Source organism: Emys orbicularis, chromosome 9, assembly GCF_028017835.1.
Source record: "Emys orbicularis isolate rEmyOrb1 chromosome 9, rEmyOrb1.hap1, whole genome shotgun sequence".
Classification (NCBI taxonomy): Eukaryota; Metazoa; Chordata; order Testudines; family Emydidae; genus Emys; species Emys orbicularis.
The window spans coordinates 49,183,983-49,204,650 of NC_088691.1; the positions used below are offsets into that span (position 1 = coordinate 49,183,983).

Consider the following 20,668-nt stretch of genomic DNA (forward strand, 5'->3'; position numbering starts at 1 on the left):
AATATTCAGTAAAACCAATAATTTTTTGCCCAGTTGTCCAAAATGTTTTGGTTTTTCAATGAAAGTCTGAAAAATGTGGTTGAAATTGGACACTTCCCATGGGTGCGGGGGAGGGGGTGTGAAGAACCCAAAGCTTTCCCTCCACTCAGTTCCTTGTACCTGCCTGGCTTGTGCCTGTGCCCAATGCACTCATGAACAGCACTAGCCCTCTTTAATGGGTACCAGCCTAAGGGAGCAAACTCTTTCCGTGTGGCAGGAGCTTTGGCAATGCCTTTTGAACAGGGCATGTGTATGTTTTACTGGCACGAATTACACACACAGCTGAACGGGAGCTATGAAAAGGAAGAAAAGTGGCTGTGTACTCTAGGTGCAGCATGGCGCACACAACCCAGTGTCAAACCCACAGCATTTACCAGCAAAAATACACACCAATATTCACAGTGTCCCCCCGAATAACAAGGCATTTGATTGTGTTTCGGACCACTCCTTCCCTATGTGAGGCTCTTGTTATTCAGACTGCCCAAGCCTGAAATCAGAACTGGATTAACACAAGTGCCAAGGGTTCCAGCACAGCAGCCTGGCCTTTCAGGATTGACCTAGTTGTGCAGTTCTTACTCATGTTGGTGAGCACTTAAACAAGTAGCCCCAAGCCAGTGAGGCTACTTGTGTGTGTAAGCGCCCAGGGCAGTGAGTAAGGGCCGCCTGGTCTAGCTCTGTGTTGTCAGTGCATGCTGTGCTGAGGATGGGTTTCTGGTCTGTACATGAGTGTTTCCTTTTGCTTCTACACAGAGATTGATGAATGTCAGTCCGACCCCTGTAAGAATGGAGGAACTTGCAAGGATCTCCCAGGATCCTTTGCTTGTCATTGTCCTGATGGCTTCGTGGGAATCCAGTGTGAAACAGGTAGAAATTTCACAGGGTAAAGCTCAACCCAAGTCCCTCAAAGCCAGTGCTGGGATTTCCAGTCTGATGCCCCTGGCTAGTCTGAGAGAGAGCCATGGAGGCAGTACTGGCCTGCCCAGCCTGGTCCATCCTCACGAACCTTGACAGGTATGCCCTGGAGTTCCCAGGCATGCTCGCTTGTAGGAGGACTATCTTGTCAGGGCTGGGATGGGAATTCAGCAGCCCTGCGCTGTCCTGCTGGAGCATGAGATTCGGTTTCCATGCTCTTGAGCTCCACCAGCAGGCTCTGATTCTGCCCCAGGAGATGCCCCTGCATCTTCCCTGCAGAGCGGTGTGACCTGCGTCCAGTTAGCCTGCCCAAGGGCACCCAGGCAGTCTGTGCTAGAGCAGGGACTCAAAGCCAGATCTGCAGCGTCCTTGGCTGGTGCCCTAACCACTAGCCAAGCCTGCCTCCCTCAGGCATGGCACTGTCTTGGCTAGTGCTGGGCAGTCCCCAGAGCCGACACTTTTTTCACTTTTTGTCACCAATGGGGAGGTGGGAAATTTGGTGACATTGGTTGTGATTCTCCCTCCCCCCCCCCCCCCCGTTATTTTTCAACAAACCCTAGAGCTGGCCAGCATTTACTTTTTAATTTTGAAATTTCAAATTTTGACCCAAAAAAAAGGAGGAAAATTTTCTAAAATCTATTTGCTGATTTGTGTTGATTAATTTTTTACCAGCTGTGGTGATAAGCGTGAGTTGCTGACCGTGACCTTTCAGTGGCTGTCACTGTGCATAATAAGCTCCATGTATCAGTACATCATGTCTGTATTGAAAGACACCTGGACACCTCTTAAGCTGCCTTCTGCTTGGCTTTTTGATGGCAATCAAACATATGCAGTGACTTTTAAATATCACCCCTGCCTCCATTCAGAAGGCAGGGGCCTCCTTGGGACTCTCATTCACATCAATGAGCACTTAACCAGGGGGTCTGATGGCATCAGTATGTGCTCACCAAGCTATCCTGGTTAGCAGAAAGAGGCAGGTGCTGTATTCAGTGTGACCTGCTGACGCACATTACCAGTTCTGTAGTGAGCTTTGATTGAGTGGGTTTGAAATGGGACTAATCAAAGTGCATTAATGAACTGTTAACGTGTGTCAGCAGCCTGCATGCAGACAGTCGGTGCACAGCAGGCTGGTGTGGGGTAGATTCACACCCCAGCTCGCTGCACACTGACTGTTCGTGGAGACCAGCCCGCATTGTGTGATAATTTTGCCCTACTTTCATGAAAATGATTCCAGTGAGCGCACTGCTGTGCTGTGCTGAGAGCAGGTGTACTGTGCCAACCTCAAAGCCCCACATCACCAAGTCCTTATCGTCATTGACGTCAGTGGGGTTTTTCCCAAGAAATGACCCAGAGCCTGAGCCAGAGCCTACTGAGGTCAATAGAGAGAGTCTTTGGACTTTGGATCCTGCGCTGAGTAGGGACTTGAGGCTCTGGGTCCACAGATTGTAAACAAAGCAACAATTACAATCAGCTAGTAAATAGATTTAGCTAGTGATCTACAGGATATAGGCTCAATTAGCGGGATAATTTGATGTTGGTTCCAACACATACCCTTCTCTCTGCCACCACAAAAGACTGTTATAGAAAAATCCATGCACTAAACAGCTTGTCTGCATGTAAAAGTGAATCTGGAATAAGGTAGGGTGTGAATGGAATAAGAATGTCCACACATTAAGATAAATCAGGAATAGCTATCAGGAATCACTCCCCATATAGACAAGCCCTTAAATTAGCGCAGTGACACTGAGTTGGGCTTTCACCATTGGAGTAACGTATGAGTTCTGCAGTGAGATCATGCATCACCAGTGGCCAATAGACAATGACCCTCCTGTGTCAGTGTGCTGGACTTTGGGCAATGAATTCTGGGAGCTGTAACCCAATAGTTTGGGATACTGCTTCAGAGCTTGGATATGCTGAATGTGAGGGGCTCATAGGATGAATATGTGTCCTGCATTTAGCCCATGGACTGCACAGTATGTGCATCTGGACTATCTTGAGTGAGTCACCAATTTCACTTCCCCTCGAAACAGATGCATGTTCTGTGCATGGCCCATGGTTCGCACATATACTTCACCTGCTGCATTTGCAGCAAGAGTCCCCGCAAGGGATCCAGAGTTTCCTCTAATGTCCATGCTGTCTCTGGCAGATGTTTGACTGTGTGTATCTGTGCCCTCTAGAAGTGGATGCCTGCGAATCAGCTCCCTGCCATAATGGAGGGGTCTGTGAAAACTATGGTGGTTCCTACCTGTGTGTCTGCCCAGAGGGTTTCTTCGGCTACCACTGCGAGACGGGTAAGCCTTGGCTAGGTGTAAGAGATTTAGCTAATGACCTCCCAGAGCCCCCATTACTTTAGCACTGGCTGGTTAATTCAATGTGGTTGCATGCACTGAACCTGGCTACTAGTTTGCCAGCCTTGAACGGTAATTAACATTTTTTATTTGGCCTTCTTGGGCAGCATGAGCCATAACCCTTGATCTTGCTCCTCTCCCCCAGCCAGCGATCCTTGTTTCTACAGCCCGTGTGGGAGCCGAGGCTACTGCCTGCCTAGCAATGGATCCCACAGCTGCACCTGCAAGGTGGGCTACACAGGCAAGAGCTGCGAAAAAGGTAAAGGGGCTGGATGGCTACTCAAGTGAGTCCTGTCTGTCACCACAGACAGCATATGCTGCCACATGCACTGCTAGGATGCAGCGGTGTGAGCCCACTGTGGGGGGGGGATCTTTGCCTGGGCGAGACCCACTCGCAACAGGCTGGCACTGCCGGGCTCAGCCATCAGGGCAAATCGCTGCCTCGTCTTAGAGTGTGGTGATACCCGCAGACGGAAGGTGCCAGAGGGGCTTGATCTTGCTGGGTGCTGAGCAACTCCTGGAGGTGCTGAAGTCAGTCAGAGAGGAAGGATGGCACTGGACTGGCACTCGTGAGGCCTGGATTCAGTTCCCAGCTCTGCTGCACACTCCCTGCGGACACACTCTGTGTCTGGCCCTCAGGTCTCCATCTGTAAAATGGGGATTGATAACCTTTGTCTGGCTCGTCTGCTTTTAAACTGCCAGCTCTTCAGGACAATGCCCATCTCAGATTGGGTGGGCAGTCCCTAGCACAATAGGGCCCTGATCCCAGCTCATGCCCCAGGGTCCTTCTTCAGGACTCAAACAGGACGATAAGGAGCAGCAGGCACCAGCCTTTGTGCCTGTGTGAACCCCCTGGGAGTGGAGACCGCTCAGCACCATGCAGGCTCATGCCCCAGCAGCACACACTCCCTGCATTGTGCATGACTGTTGTGCTGTATATCAGGGCTGCCCTCACAGCTGCCTTGACACAGTCCTGTCAGCCAGTGTTTGTGTGCTGGAGGGTCAGTCCCAGGGGTCTGGTGCCTAAAGATTTACCATGTTACTTCTTCCCTTTGCTTTGATTGATACCCTGAAGAACTGCTGCCACCAACATCATTAAAGGTGGTCAGGGTGGAGGACACAGGGGTGTCGATTTCTTGGTACCCCCCCGAAGACCCAGTCGCCAGGCAGATGATTGACGGCTACGCCGTGACGTACGTATCCTTCGACGGCTCTTACCGCAGGACAGATTTTGTGGACCGAAGTCATTCTGCCCACCAATTGCGGGCACTAGCCTCTGGCAGAGCCTACAATATTTCTGTCTTTTCAGTCAAACGCAACGTGAACAACAAGAACGACATCAGCAGGCCTGTCATGCTCATCACACGCACTAGTGAGTAGCGTCGGAAGGGGAATACAAACGTGAGCATGCACGCCTCTGTCCAACACCTAGGTTAATGCTCCAACGCCAGCTGAGGGCTGCTACTGCACAGACAGCTCATGGAGACCCACCAGCCAATGCTACCTCCTAACCGATGGCAGGACCTGCTTCCCGGCTATCCCAGCTTGCTTTCCACCACCTAACGCTACAGCGAAATTTTCAGCTAGTTGTGCACTGGTCTAAAAGCCCCCTCAGCCCACAGAACAATCCGTCCTGCACCACAACCCACTTTGGAGTGCGTTAGGCAACATGGGAGCTTGGGGGCGGGAGTGGCCTCCAAGGACCAGAAGCTGTATGAAAAACATTATGTTTTGCATACAGATATTTTCTTGCATCTATAAGCTTTATTTGGGAAATATCCATTTAGATCTAAAACCAACATCCTTATGTATACATAGCAACCTCTTAATGAAAAAGGCCCTCTCACCAACCTAATGGCCCAGTGGCAAGCCTCTGGCAAGGAAAATCTCCTCATTCACTGAATGTGTCAATAGACTAGTGTCTCAAGGAGAACTGATTGAGATGATTTAGTTGGGCTTTCAAAGTGTCTATTAAGGAAACTAAGTAGCCACAGGGTGAAATGGATCAGGAACTGGCTAAGAGACCAGAAGCAAAGGAGGACTAACAGGTCAATTTTCATATGGCATAAGGTTAGCAGTGGGCACCTAGTGGCTCCTTGCTGGGATCTGCAGTTAATATTATTTATTAAAGGGCGAGGTGGCACAGTTTATTTAGGTCAGCTAGGACCAGAGAGGACTGAGAGGAACACCAGAGACCTGAGCAAGCCAGGGGAATGGGCACCATACCAGCAGAGGAAATTCAGTGTTGATAAATGCAAAGTAATGCCAATTGGAAGGAGTGATTTGAATTACTCCTACACTGCGCAGGGTTGTAAGCTTAGTGTGCCAACTCAGGAAAGGGACCTAGGATCACTGTAGACAGGTCAATGAAGACCTCTCTGCTCAGTGTGTAGCAGCAGTTGAAAGAGCAACAAAATGTTGGGGTGCATAAGAAGTGGGATGGTGAATCTGTAAAATAGTCTCATGCCTTTAGACAACTCAGTGGTGTGGCCTCACCTGGGTACTGTCTCCAGGACTGGTCATCCTCTCTACAAAAGGGTATTGCAGGACTAGAGGGGAGTTCAAAGCTGGGCACTGAAAACAATTAGAGCCCTGGAAAGAATTCCCTATAAAGAGAGGGTGCAAAAATGGAGGAGACAAATCAGAGCAGGCATGGTAAAGATGCATAATGAGTGGTCTAGAGAGGGTATCTCAGGGACTTCTGGTTGCCCTATCTCCTAGCACTAGAACAAGGGAACCTTCAAAGAAACTGAAAGGCAAGAACTGTAAAAGTGACTAGAAGAAATACTTTTACCCACCACGTAACTGACTGTGGGATTCCCTGCTACAGGATCTCATTGAGACCAAGGCTTTCCTAGGGTTCAAAACAGGCCTGGACCTCTTATGGAGAGTGAGGGGATCAGAGTTACATTACAAAACATAACAGACTAATGTAGAAGGGATCAAAATCCTCCTTTGTCAGGGCATAAGCCAACCACCAAGTGACAAAGGCGGGAAAACACTTCCCTGAGGGCAGCTGATGCCATGGTTGTCCATTCTGGAGTTTCCTGTCCTCCTCTGAAGCAGCTGGTGCTGGCCACTGTCAGAGACAGAGTAAATGGACCAAAGGGCTGATCCAGTCTGGCAGTTCCTGTATTGCCCAGAGTTCAATCATCCAACTGAGCTGGGGCACAGAGAATGGCGCCCACCTTGAGCTTTCACCCCCTGGCATGCTGTCTGGAGAGAGAAACAGCGTAGCCAGCTTTGAGCAGTCCCTAGAGGGAAGGGCAACCCTCCCAGCTGGTAGGGCGGGGGCACCGAGGATGATAGGAAAGGGCGAGTGACCATTGCACAGCACCCTCCTGCTTTCAGCAGACTGATTCATTCGGAGTCAGATGGGAGCCTCCCTTGGCACATGTTTAGCAGGGGCGAGGCCTGGGTCCCCTGCACAGCCATTAAGTCAGTAGAAATCAGCATGTACTGAGCACCATGCCCGCATTGGCTGGGAAAGGCTCCCGGTTGGTCTGGTCCCGCAGCAAGCTGCAGGACTCCTCCCAGCTGTGTGCTAGGCCACTGCACAGCAGTGCAAGTACAGTCCTGAGCTGCATGTGAGCATTAGCAGGGTAGAGCCTGGGTCTCCTCTGGGAACAGAGTAGCTGGCCCTCCCGGCTGATTGCTCTGTTTTCACTCCCTGGCAGGCTCACAACTCACAGCTCCTTCCAGCTGCTGTGTCTCCCATTAATACGGAGTCCGTTTTGCCCTGGGTCAGGCCTGTGCTCCCTCAACTCCTACTATGTATTTTACAGTAGCACCTAGAGGCCCCAGCTGAGGTTGGGGTCCCTTGGTGAGGGACAGACAGCAAAGAGCTTACTGAAACAGCTGAGATGGCCAAAAGGTGTGTGTGTGGGGGGGTGAAACTGAGGCACGGGGAGGGGACGTATTCACTCAGCCAGGAACAGGACCCAGGTGTCTCGAGTTCTAGTCCAGTGCTCTACCCACTGGACCACACCATCTCCGTTGCCCTGTTCTAGGAAACTCCTGGCCTTTTGAAAGACAACTATTTCAAAGACTGGGAATAAGCTTTCCTATCCTACAGCCACTGTCTGGCACATGCACCACAAACCAGAGCAGCCTGCTAGGACTCAGTGAGGGTGATGCCTACCTGATTAGCATAGCCATGTGCCCACGCCCAAACTTTACCCAGCTCCCCTGCTGGAGTGCAGAGAACCCACACACACACACACAGGCCCGTGCCCTGGGCTGCCAGTTCAGCTGCTCTTTCTCTCTCTTGCCTGGAGAGCTGAACTTGGTCCTGAAAGTCCTCGGGAAACATCAGAAACAGCGGCTTCTGGGTTCCCTCTCATTGGTGCCATTAAGTGCCAAGCTGGCAGGCCCCAGCCTGGTGCTTGAGGGATGGGCTCTGCTGCCTTGTGGGCACTAAGGGCCAAAACAGTGGGGGATAGGAGCCTGCCCAGCAGTGTCACTATGTGCTGGCCTGGCGAGGGTCAGGCCCCAGCCTTTGGCTGTGGCGCTGGTGCTCCCTGGCACGCAGTGGGAGCGGGCCTCCCACTCTGTCTGTCAGAAACCCTGCAAGCGCAGGGAGGCCTAGGGATGCCAGGCCAAGCTGCTGGGCTGAGATGCAATGCTCTGACAGGAAGATCTCAAAGGGGCGGAAGAACAGTCATGGGGATGCACACGCGGGCACAGGCCCTATAGGGATGAGAGGTAGCACCATGTCTGGCTTCTGAGGGGCTCTCGAGGCTATTGTTCACAACCCCCTGCCTTTGCTTCCTCCTCCCCACAGAACCTCGCCCAGTGGAGGGATTTGATATCGCCAACGTGACGGCCAGCACCATCACGGTGCAGTGGGCTCTCCACAGGCTCCAACACTCCTCCATCAGCAAGGTGCGCATCTCCATCCGCCAGCCCGGGGACCTGGAGGACCGCACCCTGGAGCTGAACAGCAGTGTGACCAAGTACACGTTCAGGTGAGGGAGGGCATGGCACAAGCTAAGAGAAGGGGCTAGACACTGAGAGAAACAAGGGGAAATAATTCCCCCAGTTCTGGGCTGTGACTGAACTGAGCTTGGCACAGACCTGGGGCTGCGGGCAAAGGTGGCCATCCAGCAGATAGCACGACTGGAGATCAGTGTTCTCTAGCCAAACTCTTCTCTCCCTCAGCTGCTCCCCGGCCCCTCCATGGGGACTGCAAGTCGAAGGTGGCATAATGCTTTGGCTAGGGTTGCCCCTGGTGGGGATCTGTTGGCTTCACATACCCAGGATCCTGCACATGGGACTGCAGCCTAGGGCAGAGTGTGGACCAATGAGAGCAGGCGGTTAATGATCCTAGGAGAGATTTAAAGGGATGCTGTTGACTTAAGAACCACCCTGCTGCCTGAGCATTGCTTAACCCACTTCTGTAACAGGCATCACTGAGGAGCCCTAAAAATGGAGAGGAATTATAAAGGAAAAATCTCTCTCTCTCTCTTTCTCTCTTCAGTCCATTTGCTTCATGCATTTTATAGCACTTTATATCTTATATCAGTCCCACTGCTTTCTTAGGTAGTTAGTCACTGTTTGTGTGGGTAGTTCCTGCTTCCAACCTGGCTGATTCCTAGGGGAACTCCTGCTTTGTATGGGCCTTTTCACTCAGCAACAAGGCAGAAAGAGAGAACGTGATTGTAAAACAGAGGAACATGTGATTGTAAAACCCACAAAACTAGCAGGGGGTTCGGGGTACCGCCTTCTTAAACTGACCACACTTCAATGTGATAGCCGCCCATTGGACACAAACTGAAATCAGCTTCAATGTACAAGTGCATTTATGGTCTGCAGACAGGGAGAGATCAGTGCTAACCCAGGGGTTTACCTTCCACCAAGTTTCTCTTCATTATGATTTTTTTAACCTAGTTTTTAGTAGCTGTTGGCCATGTGAGGCTGTGAGCACTGGTACTGGCCTACCTCATTGTGAATGAATGTCTCAGGTGAAAGGTGCTGGATAGCTACCAAGTATCAGCACTAGGCAAGTTTCAGGATGAGGTGAAGAACCAAGCAAATGCCATGATGCTGTAATTTCTGCCATGCTGGCAGAGACAGCCCCACCAACTTTGATGGGACTCTCTGCGGGTATGTTGTAAATTGCAGTATTGAAGTCCAAGCTGTTACATCCCTCAATATTGTTAATAAGCAGACACGCTAACATGCTAGTGACGCTGACAGCGGCCTCTCTACCTCCAGTGACAGACACTTCAGACCCGGCAGTCAGTTTCGGTGCTTGAGAACAAATAATATGTGACAGATGTTAGTCACATTGCTCAATGCCCTACTGGAAGGCGCTCAGATCCTACAGCAATAAGTGGTGTATAAGAATGTGTATGCAACAGAAGAGGGAACCCTACAGTCAGACAGTTTGCATGATTCTTGACCCTTACCTATTTGCCACACTTGGTTTCTGGAACTCCGTACTCAGCTAATCCAGCTGAGCTCGATGGAGATCCAGTGGGGTCAGGATCATGCTATGAAGCGTGGGCTCAGGTTTTTCACAAATGTTATTAGTGTAAAGTCCTTTGCAGACTCTCATCACCCAGGATCTCAGGACCTGTCCGTGATAAGTTACATATTCAGTGGGGTTTGATTGATGTGTTTGTAAAGCGCTCTGAGAGACTTAGGTGAAAGGTCCTGGAAGGGTAAAGTGCTGTTTATGGGTTCTGTCTGTTGTCACGGTAGTGATGGTGAAACCAGCCATCGCAGTCCCTGCAGCACATGCTCCCTGCCTTGTCCTGGCCATTGGTGGCAGTTGCCAGAGGGAACTGACCTGGCTTCTGCTCTAACTCCCACTCCTTTGCTCTCAGCTCTGGACCCTGCTCCTGCTCCTCCATTCTAGGGGGATGCATGACAGGCCCCTTTGTCCACCCAGCCCAAACCCACTACGGTGCAGATGACTGCAGTGTGAACACCACACCATGTCTGCAGGGAGCAGCACACACTGGCAGAAACCTACATCCCAGGTGCTCAGCACCCAGGGCCCTCCTCACCCCTTCCATGGGCTCTCATTACAAGGGTGTGGAGAGGAGCACAGCTGACGGCGCTAGCTGTGATCACATGCCCACCGATGCTGGTAACTGGGAGAGTGGGCAACCTGGCTTTCCCTGCAAAACTATGTACGGCAGTAGTTTAAAACCGATCCCACACACACACACACCCATGGTGCAGGGGCTGAGTGACTGTGGGAACACTGATAGCCACAGAGACGTTGTGTAGTAAAGAGTCCATCACACAATACAGTCAGGTTTCTGCCCCACCCCAGGCTCCTTGGAAATCACATCAGTGATCCTGCTTTCTCAGCTTGGGGGTTGCAGTCACTGGGGGTGGGGCCCAGTCAGGAGTGGGGCCCGTTGTGCTGGGTGCCATCCAGCCATGGGAAAGATGCAATCTCTGCCTGGAAATCTCTGCCATAATAGCTAATCAACCCTAAGTTCCTACGTTCCTTCCCTCTGTCTCCTCTGCCTCAGGGACCTCCGGCCAGGGGAGAGGTATCTCATCCACGTGTCGACCCTGAGCGGGCTGGAGACGGAAGATCCTCCCTCAGAGAGCCAGGCCATGGCACCCTTCCACGTGTGGACTCGTGAGTGCGACCAGACATTCCTTTGCCTCTTCCTCAGGGCTGGAGCCTAAATGGCCGTTCCCTGAAGAGGAGCCTGTGATGTCCTAAGGGATGTGAAGGACTCATTCCAACCCCCTGCCCTTAGGGGTCCCCTGCCAGTGTAGAGCAGCCCAGCCCCAGATGGCCTGTGTGGCTGAGGGTCAACACGGAGTGGCTCTGTTTAGAATGTGCTCACCACGTTTTGGCTGGAAGCAAATGGGAGCATAAGGCTAAGACAGTGAGCCCACAGACTGCAGCCTCTGCTTCCAGCTGGAGAGCGGGCGCCTGCTCCAAATCCAGCATCCCTCCCAGGGAAGGGGAAATTCTGACCAATGGTCAACACATCCAGCATGGCGTACAGACCCAGCCAGCACCCGCTCGCACCATCCCACTGCCTGGAGAGCAGCGACAGCAGCCGCTGCTTCTCTGGGCTGTGTGCCTCTCCCTGGATGCAGCGTGGCTGCCTGCACTGCGGGGAGGGGGGCTGGTCGGACCGATGTCATTGGGTCCATGTTGCATCTTGACAAACCAGCCTGGGTCCCGCTTCTGAGCTAGGACTGGTGCTGGAGGGTGGCAGGAGCATGCTGTGGCTGTGTATTGCCCACGGGCTGGTGGGGGCTGGCCCACTGACCCATGCTCAGAAGTACCCTTTGCTTCCCAAGGCCCTGGCTGCTCCTTGACCATCAGCAGGGCTGTTCCACTGGCTGACCTGCCATGCCTGTGCCCGATCTCATGCGCACAGTGATAGAGACCGGGGCAGCCCCACCCTGCCACTGGCTCTGGGACCATGTGATGCTCCCCAGATCCCCAGATCATGGCAAAAGCACATTGCTTGCCAACTGGCATAACATCAGGGGGAGCAGCCACTCCCTGAGACAACCAGCCCTTGGCTCACTCCAGCCTCGCTGTCTTGCCTAGGGGCCCTATTCACCCCTCGAGCCTGCAGGACCAACTCCATCAGCCTCAGCGGAGAAGGCCCTGTTCACAGAGGCTCTGATTTGACGCTAAGTGTGGGGAGCAGAAGCAGGTGGTGGGGATTGCCTTAAACTGGGAGTTATGTGGCAGATTCTTCATACGCACTTGTTATTTGTAGTCAAAGAAGGGGAGAACCCCAGTGAATGCCGAGTGCAGCTGCTTGCAGCTCTCTCCCTCTCTCCCTCCACTTGGGGCTGATTCTGCACCATCCCTGAATATAGAGCCATGCTGGAGCTATGGCCAGCCTGCAGCTGGGCGGAGCATCACCCGCACTCTGCCCCAGGTCCCGGGGTGGTGGTGTAGGAGCTGACCCCACAGGAATTCCATGCCAGGGGCACTCGCCAGGTAGCCCTCTAACCTGGCTTCGCAGCACCACAGTGCCGCTGGCGCAAGGCTGAGGATCTGACCCTGCATTTTCAGCTCTAGACTAGAGATACCCCAGAGAAGGGGCTGAAGCAACAAACCAGGAGTGCTGCAGAGGTCTGGAGATGGGCCTCGTCCTAGCAAGTGGGGTGCTGGAGGGGCTCCCTAGAGTTGCCACCCGCTGTGGGCCCTGGCTGCAGTCAGGACACTTGCCCCATTGTAACTACATTGCTGTCGTTAGCCTGGCACAACCTGTATGTGGCCTGGATGCAGCAGTGTAGTGGGGTTTACATCACTGCTGCTCACTTCACTGCACCAGATCACCCCATGCTAGGATCTGCCCCAGACGGTTACACTGGCGCTGGGCTCACAGCTAGCCCAGGCCTGAGCATCCAGGTTAGCCTAGCCTGGGGGTGAGCAGCCATGCTGCACAGCCAGAGCCTGGTTCCTGGCAGGGCCGCCCAGAGGATTCAGGGGGCCTGGGGCAAAGCAATTTTGGGGGCCCCTTCCATAAAAAAAAGTTGCAATACTATAGAATACTATATTCCTGTGGGGACCCCTGTGGGGCCTGAGGCCTGGGGCAAATTGCCCCACTTGCCCCCCCCCCGGGCGGCCCTGGTTCCTGGGTCCTCGCTGCTGCTGTCCCCCCCTGGGGTGTCGCTAGGACTGCTTGGGCCATTCCAGCAGTGAGCTGAGCCCCTCTCTGAGTCTGTCCCAGTGAATTGGGGTAGAACTGGGCACCTGGCAGGAATTATAGGAAGGCATCAGAGGTACTTTAGCCAGTGTGAAAGCAGCACATGGGCTCTAAGCCCTGCCCCCCCACCAGGCCAGTGAGCTGAGGGGTTCTGGGTGTGGGCAGGAAGGGGGTAGTGGCAACGCCTGGGTTAACTGTAGTGAAGACAGACCCTGAGAAAGCAAAGTTAAACACAGGCAGGCAAGTCTCAGAGCACCGAGCTGTCTCAGGAGCGGAGATCACAGGCAGCTTGAGCCATGTAATCAGTGAAGGGATGCTCCATTGAAATCATTCAGACTGATGTTTCCTTCCCGCTGGCACAGGGCCTCTTCCTCCCCAGAACCTCACTGCCTCCAGAGTCAGCGCCACCTCTGTCTACATGACCTGGGACCAGCCACTGGCAGGGTCCGTGGAGGGTTATATCATCAACGTCACCACTAACCAGAGCATCAAGAGCCGCTACGTGCCCAACGGGAAGCTGTCGTCCTACACGGTGCGTGACCTGCTTCCTGGTCAGAGGTATCGCTTGTCCATGATGGCCATCCAGAACACCGAGCAAGGCCAAGGGCACAGCGAGCCGGCCCATGTCTACATCTTGACCTGTAAGTCCATGATCCCGCCACGGCCTCCCCGGAGCCTGGCGGGGGAATGTTATGCTGGGGGGGCAGAGCATACACAAGGGAACAGGTGCCTCTGCTGGAGGAGGTTAGCGGGGGGAACAGGCATTGAACTAGTGATGTGACAACGGGGCATGGGAACATCAACACGTCCATGAGAAGCAGCGTAGCCACCTGGGGATGTAAATGGCCCACGATCTGGAACCGCCATGCCCTGCAGGTGTTCCACCGAGCTGGAGGAAACGATGCTTCCGTGCAGTGTTCTCCACTCGAAAGCCAGCGGGGACCCTGCATGGTTCTTCCTTTGCTACGCTGGGTGTGTGTGACCCCTTCTGTATCTGGGCACGCAGTGACACGGGGGAGCTGTCTCGCATGGTGCATCTGGCATGGGGTGGAGGTAGGGTGACCAGACAGCAAGCGTGAAAAATCGGGACGGGGGTGGGGGGTAATAGGCGCCTATATAAGAAAAAGACCCAAAAATCGGGACTGTCCCTATAAAATCGGGACATCTGGTCACCCTAGGTGGAGGCAGAGCCATCGTGGTGGTCCGGGCATTTCCCAGGGGCATGCTGGCTGTACACACACTGATTCCCACAGATGCCATCGCTGCTCTGCGGGAGAATCCCCGGCCAGCTGGGGGTGGGCTCTCTTGGGGGCTGTGCTTGATGGTAGAATTACACTCCATTTACTCCATTGATTCACTGCTTCGTCCTGGCTAAGCCTAATCCTTTGTGGCCTGCAGTGCAGAGGGATGGAACCCCGGAGAGGCGATGGGGCCAAGCAGGACACCCACGGGTGCTCAGGAACAGGCTCCCCCCAGCATTACTGCCGGAACTGCGCCTGCTTGCTGATCACAATATCCCGGAAGAACCCTCGCAGGCTCCCAGGTAGGGACCGGCTCAGCGGCAATTACACCAGCCCTGCTTGAAGTCTGAGCACTAACAAATAACATGTGGTGTTGGGAGCTGGATGAGAGCGGGAATGGGCCACTTCTACTGAACCCTTGCGTTCCAATACAGATCAGGTCACATGTAAGCCACATTTCCTGGCCTTGCTCTAGTTCTCAGTGTATATTTGGCCACATCACAAATCCACCGTATAATCGCATGATTGGCAGCCAGCACTTGGGAGGGACCCAGCCATAGAACAGTCTGGTTAGTGCATGGGGGATGCTCCCAGCAAATCCCCTGCTGCCCTGGCTCTGACCCTTGGGAGCTGGAGTGCACCTGCCTCTCCCATGTGTACAAAGGGTGGGTGGAATGTTCACAGTTGGTGAGTGGCTCTGGATGCCTGATTTCCTTTAGGGGACTGAGCATCCAGCCCCACTTCCATGACAGGTTTCAGAGTAGCTTTAAACAGCCCACCCCAAGTGCCCTATTCAAATGTAACCTCTCCATGAATTTGCTACAACCTATGCAACCCAGTGCTCGTCAGTTGCTCTGCTGTGTGAGCATGGAATCTCTCCTCCCCACCCCCACCCCGGTGGACACTAGCTGCCTGGCCCATGTTTCAGATCGTCAGCCATCTCCTTACTGCTGTGCCCACCTTGGATCTAGCCTGCTGCACCCCTTCCTGGAGCCAGTAACACAAACCAGGCCTGCTCCTCCTGGTCAAGGGAGAGATCTGCATTTTAAATAGAAGCTCTTCAGATTGTTTAAGTGGAGTGAGCAGCTGGAGGAGATGGGACACAATAAACCCAGAGGAGAAAGCGGGCACTGGGGTGTAGACTAGCTGAGTGCCCTGGAAATGCATGGTGGGACACAGGAGAATGTAGTAGAGGTGCCCTCTGCTGCTCAACGCATCTGTATCGTGGCCACACACACTCCTCCTGCTAATCACTGCAACTCCTCAGACAGGAAACTGTCAAGGGCAGTCAGACTCCAAAACCTGCATGAAGCGCCAGATTCCACAGTGGGCTATGTGGCTACAAAGCCAGCATAGCCGCCATGGGATTGGCTCCCCATGGCAGTTGTACCCACATCACTGAGTAGAATGTGCCCCTAGTTATTTCTCTGCATCTCAGTTCCCACTTGCTGCGGTGTTAATGCAGCACTTCAGGAGTGTGCGCCACAGGCTTCCTGCATTGATGCTGATTGTTTGTGTCCCAGTAGTGCCTTGAAGCCCCACTTGATATCGGAGCCCCTCTGTGCCTGCATGTCACCAAGAGGAACAGTACAGGACTTTGCAAACAGCCTTCACTTTGCAGGCTCCAGGACAGCACTGGAAACAAAACAAATTGAAACAAGATTTTGCAACACCATTGGCGCAGTTTAAATGACCAGCGTATTCATCCTCTGGCTGATGCTACGCTCAGCGTGGTCCATCACAATTCCTTTCCACAGGCTGCTCTCTGCACGCAGAATGCCACTGCTAGGGCCCACCAGCTGAACGAGCAATCTTGTCGGCAAGCCATATAACTGTGTGCTGTAGCCCACTGATTTTTGTGTGGGGGAGCACCCTCTGGGCCACTGTACAAGGGCTAGTAATTCTTTCCCTTTCCAGGTTTACTGAGCTGGTGGACGGCAGACGGAGGATCAGTGCCAAGTTCAGCAGCTTGCCGAGCAAATCCGTCACCGTGAGAACACGTAAGTACTCTCCATCCACCCCAGGCCCCTTGTCTGTCACCCAGGCCTCTGTTCCACAGAGGGTGTGAGAGCAACACCGGCACGATTGCCTGCTGGACTGCAGGAGGTATAACTCTGAGACGGTTTGACGTGTGCAGCACCTGCCCCACAGGGGTATTAAAAGTCTCTGTCTCGCTCTCTCTACACACAGCCCCCAGCTGGCTTTAGAGAAGGGGCCAGTCCCACAGCCCAGCACAGATGTGGACATGACTCTGCGGGCAGAACAAAGCCGGGGGAAATGCTGGCAGGGGCAATGGCTCAGCTCTCTAGAAAGAAGATCCCTGGGTTGGAATGGCCAGGGGTCCCGGCACCGCATGTGTGATGCCACATGCCCTGGCAATGAAGCAGCACAGGCTGACCCTGAATGCCACGGAAGAGTCCCAGAGCCATGCTGCTTCCCCACCAGTCTGTGGCTTGTTGGGGCAGCGGTCAATCCCAGCTGACCGCTGCAGGGCCTGGTCCACACCTGCTGCTAACAGCATCGTCAGATTGGCCAGACTGGTGCTGCCCGAGGTGCAGCTCTCCCTGTATCCTGTCTCGGACAGTGGCCGGCTCCAGCTGCCTCTGAAGAGAACCCTGCTGTAGGCAGCTGCCCCATATAACTCCCAGCCATGCTCAGACACGGTAACGCTCTGAATTGTAACCAAGGCCCGGGATGCAGGTGCCATGACCAGCCCCGCCTCCAGCCCAGCCTGGGCTAAGGGATGGAGTCTGGAGAATGAGAGAGGAAATGGGCAGGGTGCCCAAACGAGCAGCTGTGCTGAATACAGCCCTGCAGCCATCTCTTGACTCCCTGGACCATGCACGTCACCAGGAGGTTTTGCTAGCGGTAGCTGTGCTGGGGTTTACATGCAGGGATTCAGATCCTGTGGCCCCACATGGTGAAGGGGGAAGGAGTTAACCTGTCTAGAAAAATGTAAATCCTATTTACATTTACATAGGGATCTGGAGCACATGACTTATGAGGAGAGGCTGAGGGAACTGGGATTGTTTAGTCTCCAGAAGAGAAGAATGAGGGGGGATTTGACAGCTGCTTTCAACTACCTGAGGGGGGGTTCTAAAGAGGATGGAGCTCGGCTGTTCTCAGTGGTGGCAGATGACAGAACAAGGAGCAATGGTCTCAAGTTGCAGTGGGGGAGGTCTAGGTTGGATATTAGGAAACACTATTTCACTAGGAGGGTGGTGAAGCACTTGAATGCTTTACCTAGGGAGGTGGTGGAATCTCCTTCCTTGGAGGTTTTTAAGGCCCGGCTTGACAAAGCCCTGGCTGGGATGATTTAGTTGGGAATTGGTCCTGCTTTGAGCAGGGGGTTGGACTAGATGACCTCCTGAGGTCCCTTCCAACCCTGATATTCTATGATTCTATGACCCCTCTGAAATGGCACCTGGCTGTGTCTCCTGAGGGGAGAGCAGGGCACTGAGTCACTTGAGTTCTAGTCCCAGTTCTGACACCTGACTCCCTGGGTGACTGTGGCTAAGTCCCTTCCTTTTCTGCACAATGGGGCTAGTCATACTCCCCCGCCCTGGGGAAGTGCTGAGTGATCACTGTGGGAGAGGGGCTTTGGAGAGGAGCTGAGCTTAGCGGGGTTCCCAAACAGACTGGACATCTGTATGGATAAAAATGGCCTGAATGACAGGAGCCAGGATTCAAACAACAAAAACTAACCATTTTGGAAGGAATAAATCTTAATGCTTCAGGCCTTAACGCAGCCTCTGCCTGTTGGGGTTTAGGAAGAAAGTGTCTTTCTGGGCAGATTACAGCTGACTCCTGTGGGGTCCTTCTACCTGCCGCTGAAGCAGCTGGTGCTGGTGACTGGGCTGGATGGCCCTTGGGGCTGATCTTGTCTGGCACTGCCTAGGTTCTAATATATGTAACCCTTCTGCCCCTCTGAGTTGGCAGCAACAAGGGCCGGGTTCAGTATCTAGGGGTTCCATTTCAATAACGCAATGCAAAACCGGCTCGAGCCCCCACCCAGTGACCTGGGACAATTACATACCACCCCCCGGGCGCCTCTAGGAGGCAATACTTCCCCTCTCGCAAGCACGGAGTCTGAGTGTAGCAAAAGCCTTTTAATAAAGGAGGGAAACAATGCGGCATCATGTTGGGGATACACCACAAACAGGATTCATAACACAAACCAGGAGCAAAAGACCCACCTCCAAGTAAGTTTGGCAGTGTCCTTTTCCCCTCAGGGTCTTAAGTCCAATCACCCCAAAGTCCAAAAGTCTCTGACCCTGGTCAGTGCTGCCCCAGAGTTCAAAAGTTTATCTGCAGAGTTTTACACCCCCCCCCCAGTCTGGGTGGAAATGGGGGGGGAGAGATAGGGGGTGTTAAGGGGCACCTTACATGGTCCAAGGCCGACTGCCCCGCCTCTCCGTGGAGTTCTGCTGCAGCCTTCACCACGAATGGCTCCGCTCTACCAGCCGCTCCGGTCCAGTCCTCCAGCCGTCCCTGCAAACTGCTCCGCTCTGCTCACTGTTCCGTGGGCCACTCCAACCATCCCACAAACTGCTCCACTCTGCCAGCCGCTCCACTCCACCAGCCGTCCCATGAACTGCTCCAGCTGTCCCCGCAAACTGCTCAGCTGTCCTCCGCTCCGCATTCCATGGGCCACTCCAACTGTTCTGCAAACTGCTCTGCACGCCACTTAGCAATATATCTTCAGACTCCCCCACTCATTAACACAGCACTCAGTGATCTCAGCTCAGTAATTTTAGCTCTTTTAGTGACTTCAGTTATAATAGGGGAGCCCCAGTGCTGATGCACCATTGACCCAAAGTGAATTCAGCTCAACAACCTCTAGCTAGACTCCTAATAGAATCAAAATTAGCTCTGCTAATTCAATAGTGGAGAGAGAAGAAGGTACAATTGGTGTGCAAGGCCCTCAAAAAGGGCCCATACCATCAAGTACACATGCCTATGCCAAGGCTCTCTCTATTTGCTGGGTTTTGGAATCCATGTCCCTTGTCTAGCGAGTGCTGCTTAGGTGATGGTGAGACCCTCTGTCATAAAACAGTTTCGTTGTCCTTGATTCACATAATCAGGGTAACAACACTTTATTCCTCCTGCCCCAATAACAGAGAAACTGGGGATCCCACAGCTGCCAAAGTGACCATTTTGGGCGGCCGTGGGCTCATGCTAGGCGGGGTGGGTGGGCCTATGCAAACAAGATCAGCCCCTGAAGTTCTTTTCCACACTTGCCATAATTCACCACCAGATGTCAGGGTAGAGCTCATCCTGACTCTGCTTACATCCTCCCCCCAGCCGAGAATTTGTCATCCCGACAAATCACACTCCCTATTATACCAACTCACTGGTCCAAAGGGCCTCAGATAGCCCACTTTAGCTTCCACAAGCCTGTGTGCTAAATGTATTGGCTCCTCACTAGTCACCCCAGGTGCATCATAAGTTAACCGTTTTACTGGTCTTATTACCCTGTCTCGCCTATTGAGAATCTCTGTTGCCGTGGTAGGGGAGACATCCTCTTGAGCGACGGATGGGGAGGTTTCCTTTGAGGGCCCCTCGGCTACTGGCATAGGCCACTGCATGTCTAGTTCTAACAGTGGAGGGTCGAAGGTGCCTGGGACATCCTCCACCTGTATGACTCCACTGTCCAATAACCTGTGTGTGTCATCACACGGGGGTCCCACCAGTGGCTCAGGGGGGTCAGGAATGGACCTAAATACTTCTGCCATGGGGTTTAGGGCGGAAGAGGAGGAGCTCTCTTTTGATTCAGCTGATCGAGACTGAAATCTTGTCTCCATCCCAGGATACACCATGGTTGTGTCTTCCTCCTCAGACTCACTCTCGGATGTGCTGCCTAGGGGTAGGTTAGCTGCAGGGGGCCAGCTGTCCACGTTGGAGGGCGGCTTTGGTCCAGCACCTTCGTTCTGCCCGGTTGCCCTGTTGTGGCCCATCTCATAAGGGGTGCCTACCAATTCCCCAACAGGGAGCAAAAGGTTTCTATGCACTCTTTTTGTCTGCCCTTGACCCTCTTCAGGTTTGATCTTGTAGACCGGCAGGTCTCCTAGCTTTTCCATCACCAAGTAAGGTATTGCCTTCCATCTATCAGCAATCTTGTGTTTGCCAGCAATACCCAAATTTCGCAGCAGGACTCTGTCCCCCAGCTGGAGCTCTTGCAAATGTACCCTAGCGTCATATCGATGTTTGTTGCGGTCTGCGTTCTTCCGAGCCGCAGATGTAGCTAAGTGATAAGCATCCCGCAGCTTTTCTCTTAGTCAGGATACATATTGCTGATGAGTTTCATAGCTATCTCCATCCTCTGATACACCAAAGCACAGGTCTATGGGTAATCTTGGTTCTCGCCCAAACATCAAGAGATATGGGGTGACTCCCGTAGCATCGTTCTTTGTGGCGTTGTAGGCATGCACCAGAAATGCGACATGTTGGCTCCAGGTTGCCTTCTGCTCTGGCC

At 53.2% G+C, this 20,668-nt stretch overlaps 1 protein-coding gene across 1 annotated transcript in view; it reads left to right on the top strand.

The window, feature by feature from the left end:
• Window positions 1–20,668, top strand: part of SNED1 (sushi, nidogen and EGF like domains 1) — a 135,166-nt gene that overhangs the window by 93,547 nt on the left and 20,951 nt on the right. The window contains exons 19-27 of the mRNA XM_065410982.1: window positions 790–903; window positions 3,129–3,242; window positions 3,445–3,558; window positions 4,375–4,671; window positions 8,083–8,266; window positions 10,790–10,902; window positions 13,315–13,593; window positions 14,351–14,495; window positions 16,111–16,193. Of these exons, the coding sequence (XP_065267054.1) occupies window positions 790–903; window positions 3,129–3,242; window positions 3,445–3,558; window positions 4,375–4,671; window positions 8,083–8,266; window positions 10,790–10,902; window positions 13,315–13,593; window positions 14,351–14,495; window positions 16,111–16,193 (1,443 nt within the window). The remainder of the gene's footprint in view (window positions 1–789; window positions 904–3,128; window positions 3,243–3,444; window positions 3,559–4,374; window positions 4,672–8,082; window positions 8,267–10,789; window positions 10,903–13,314; window positions 13,594–14,350; window positions 14,496–16,110; window positions 16,194–20,668) is intronic.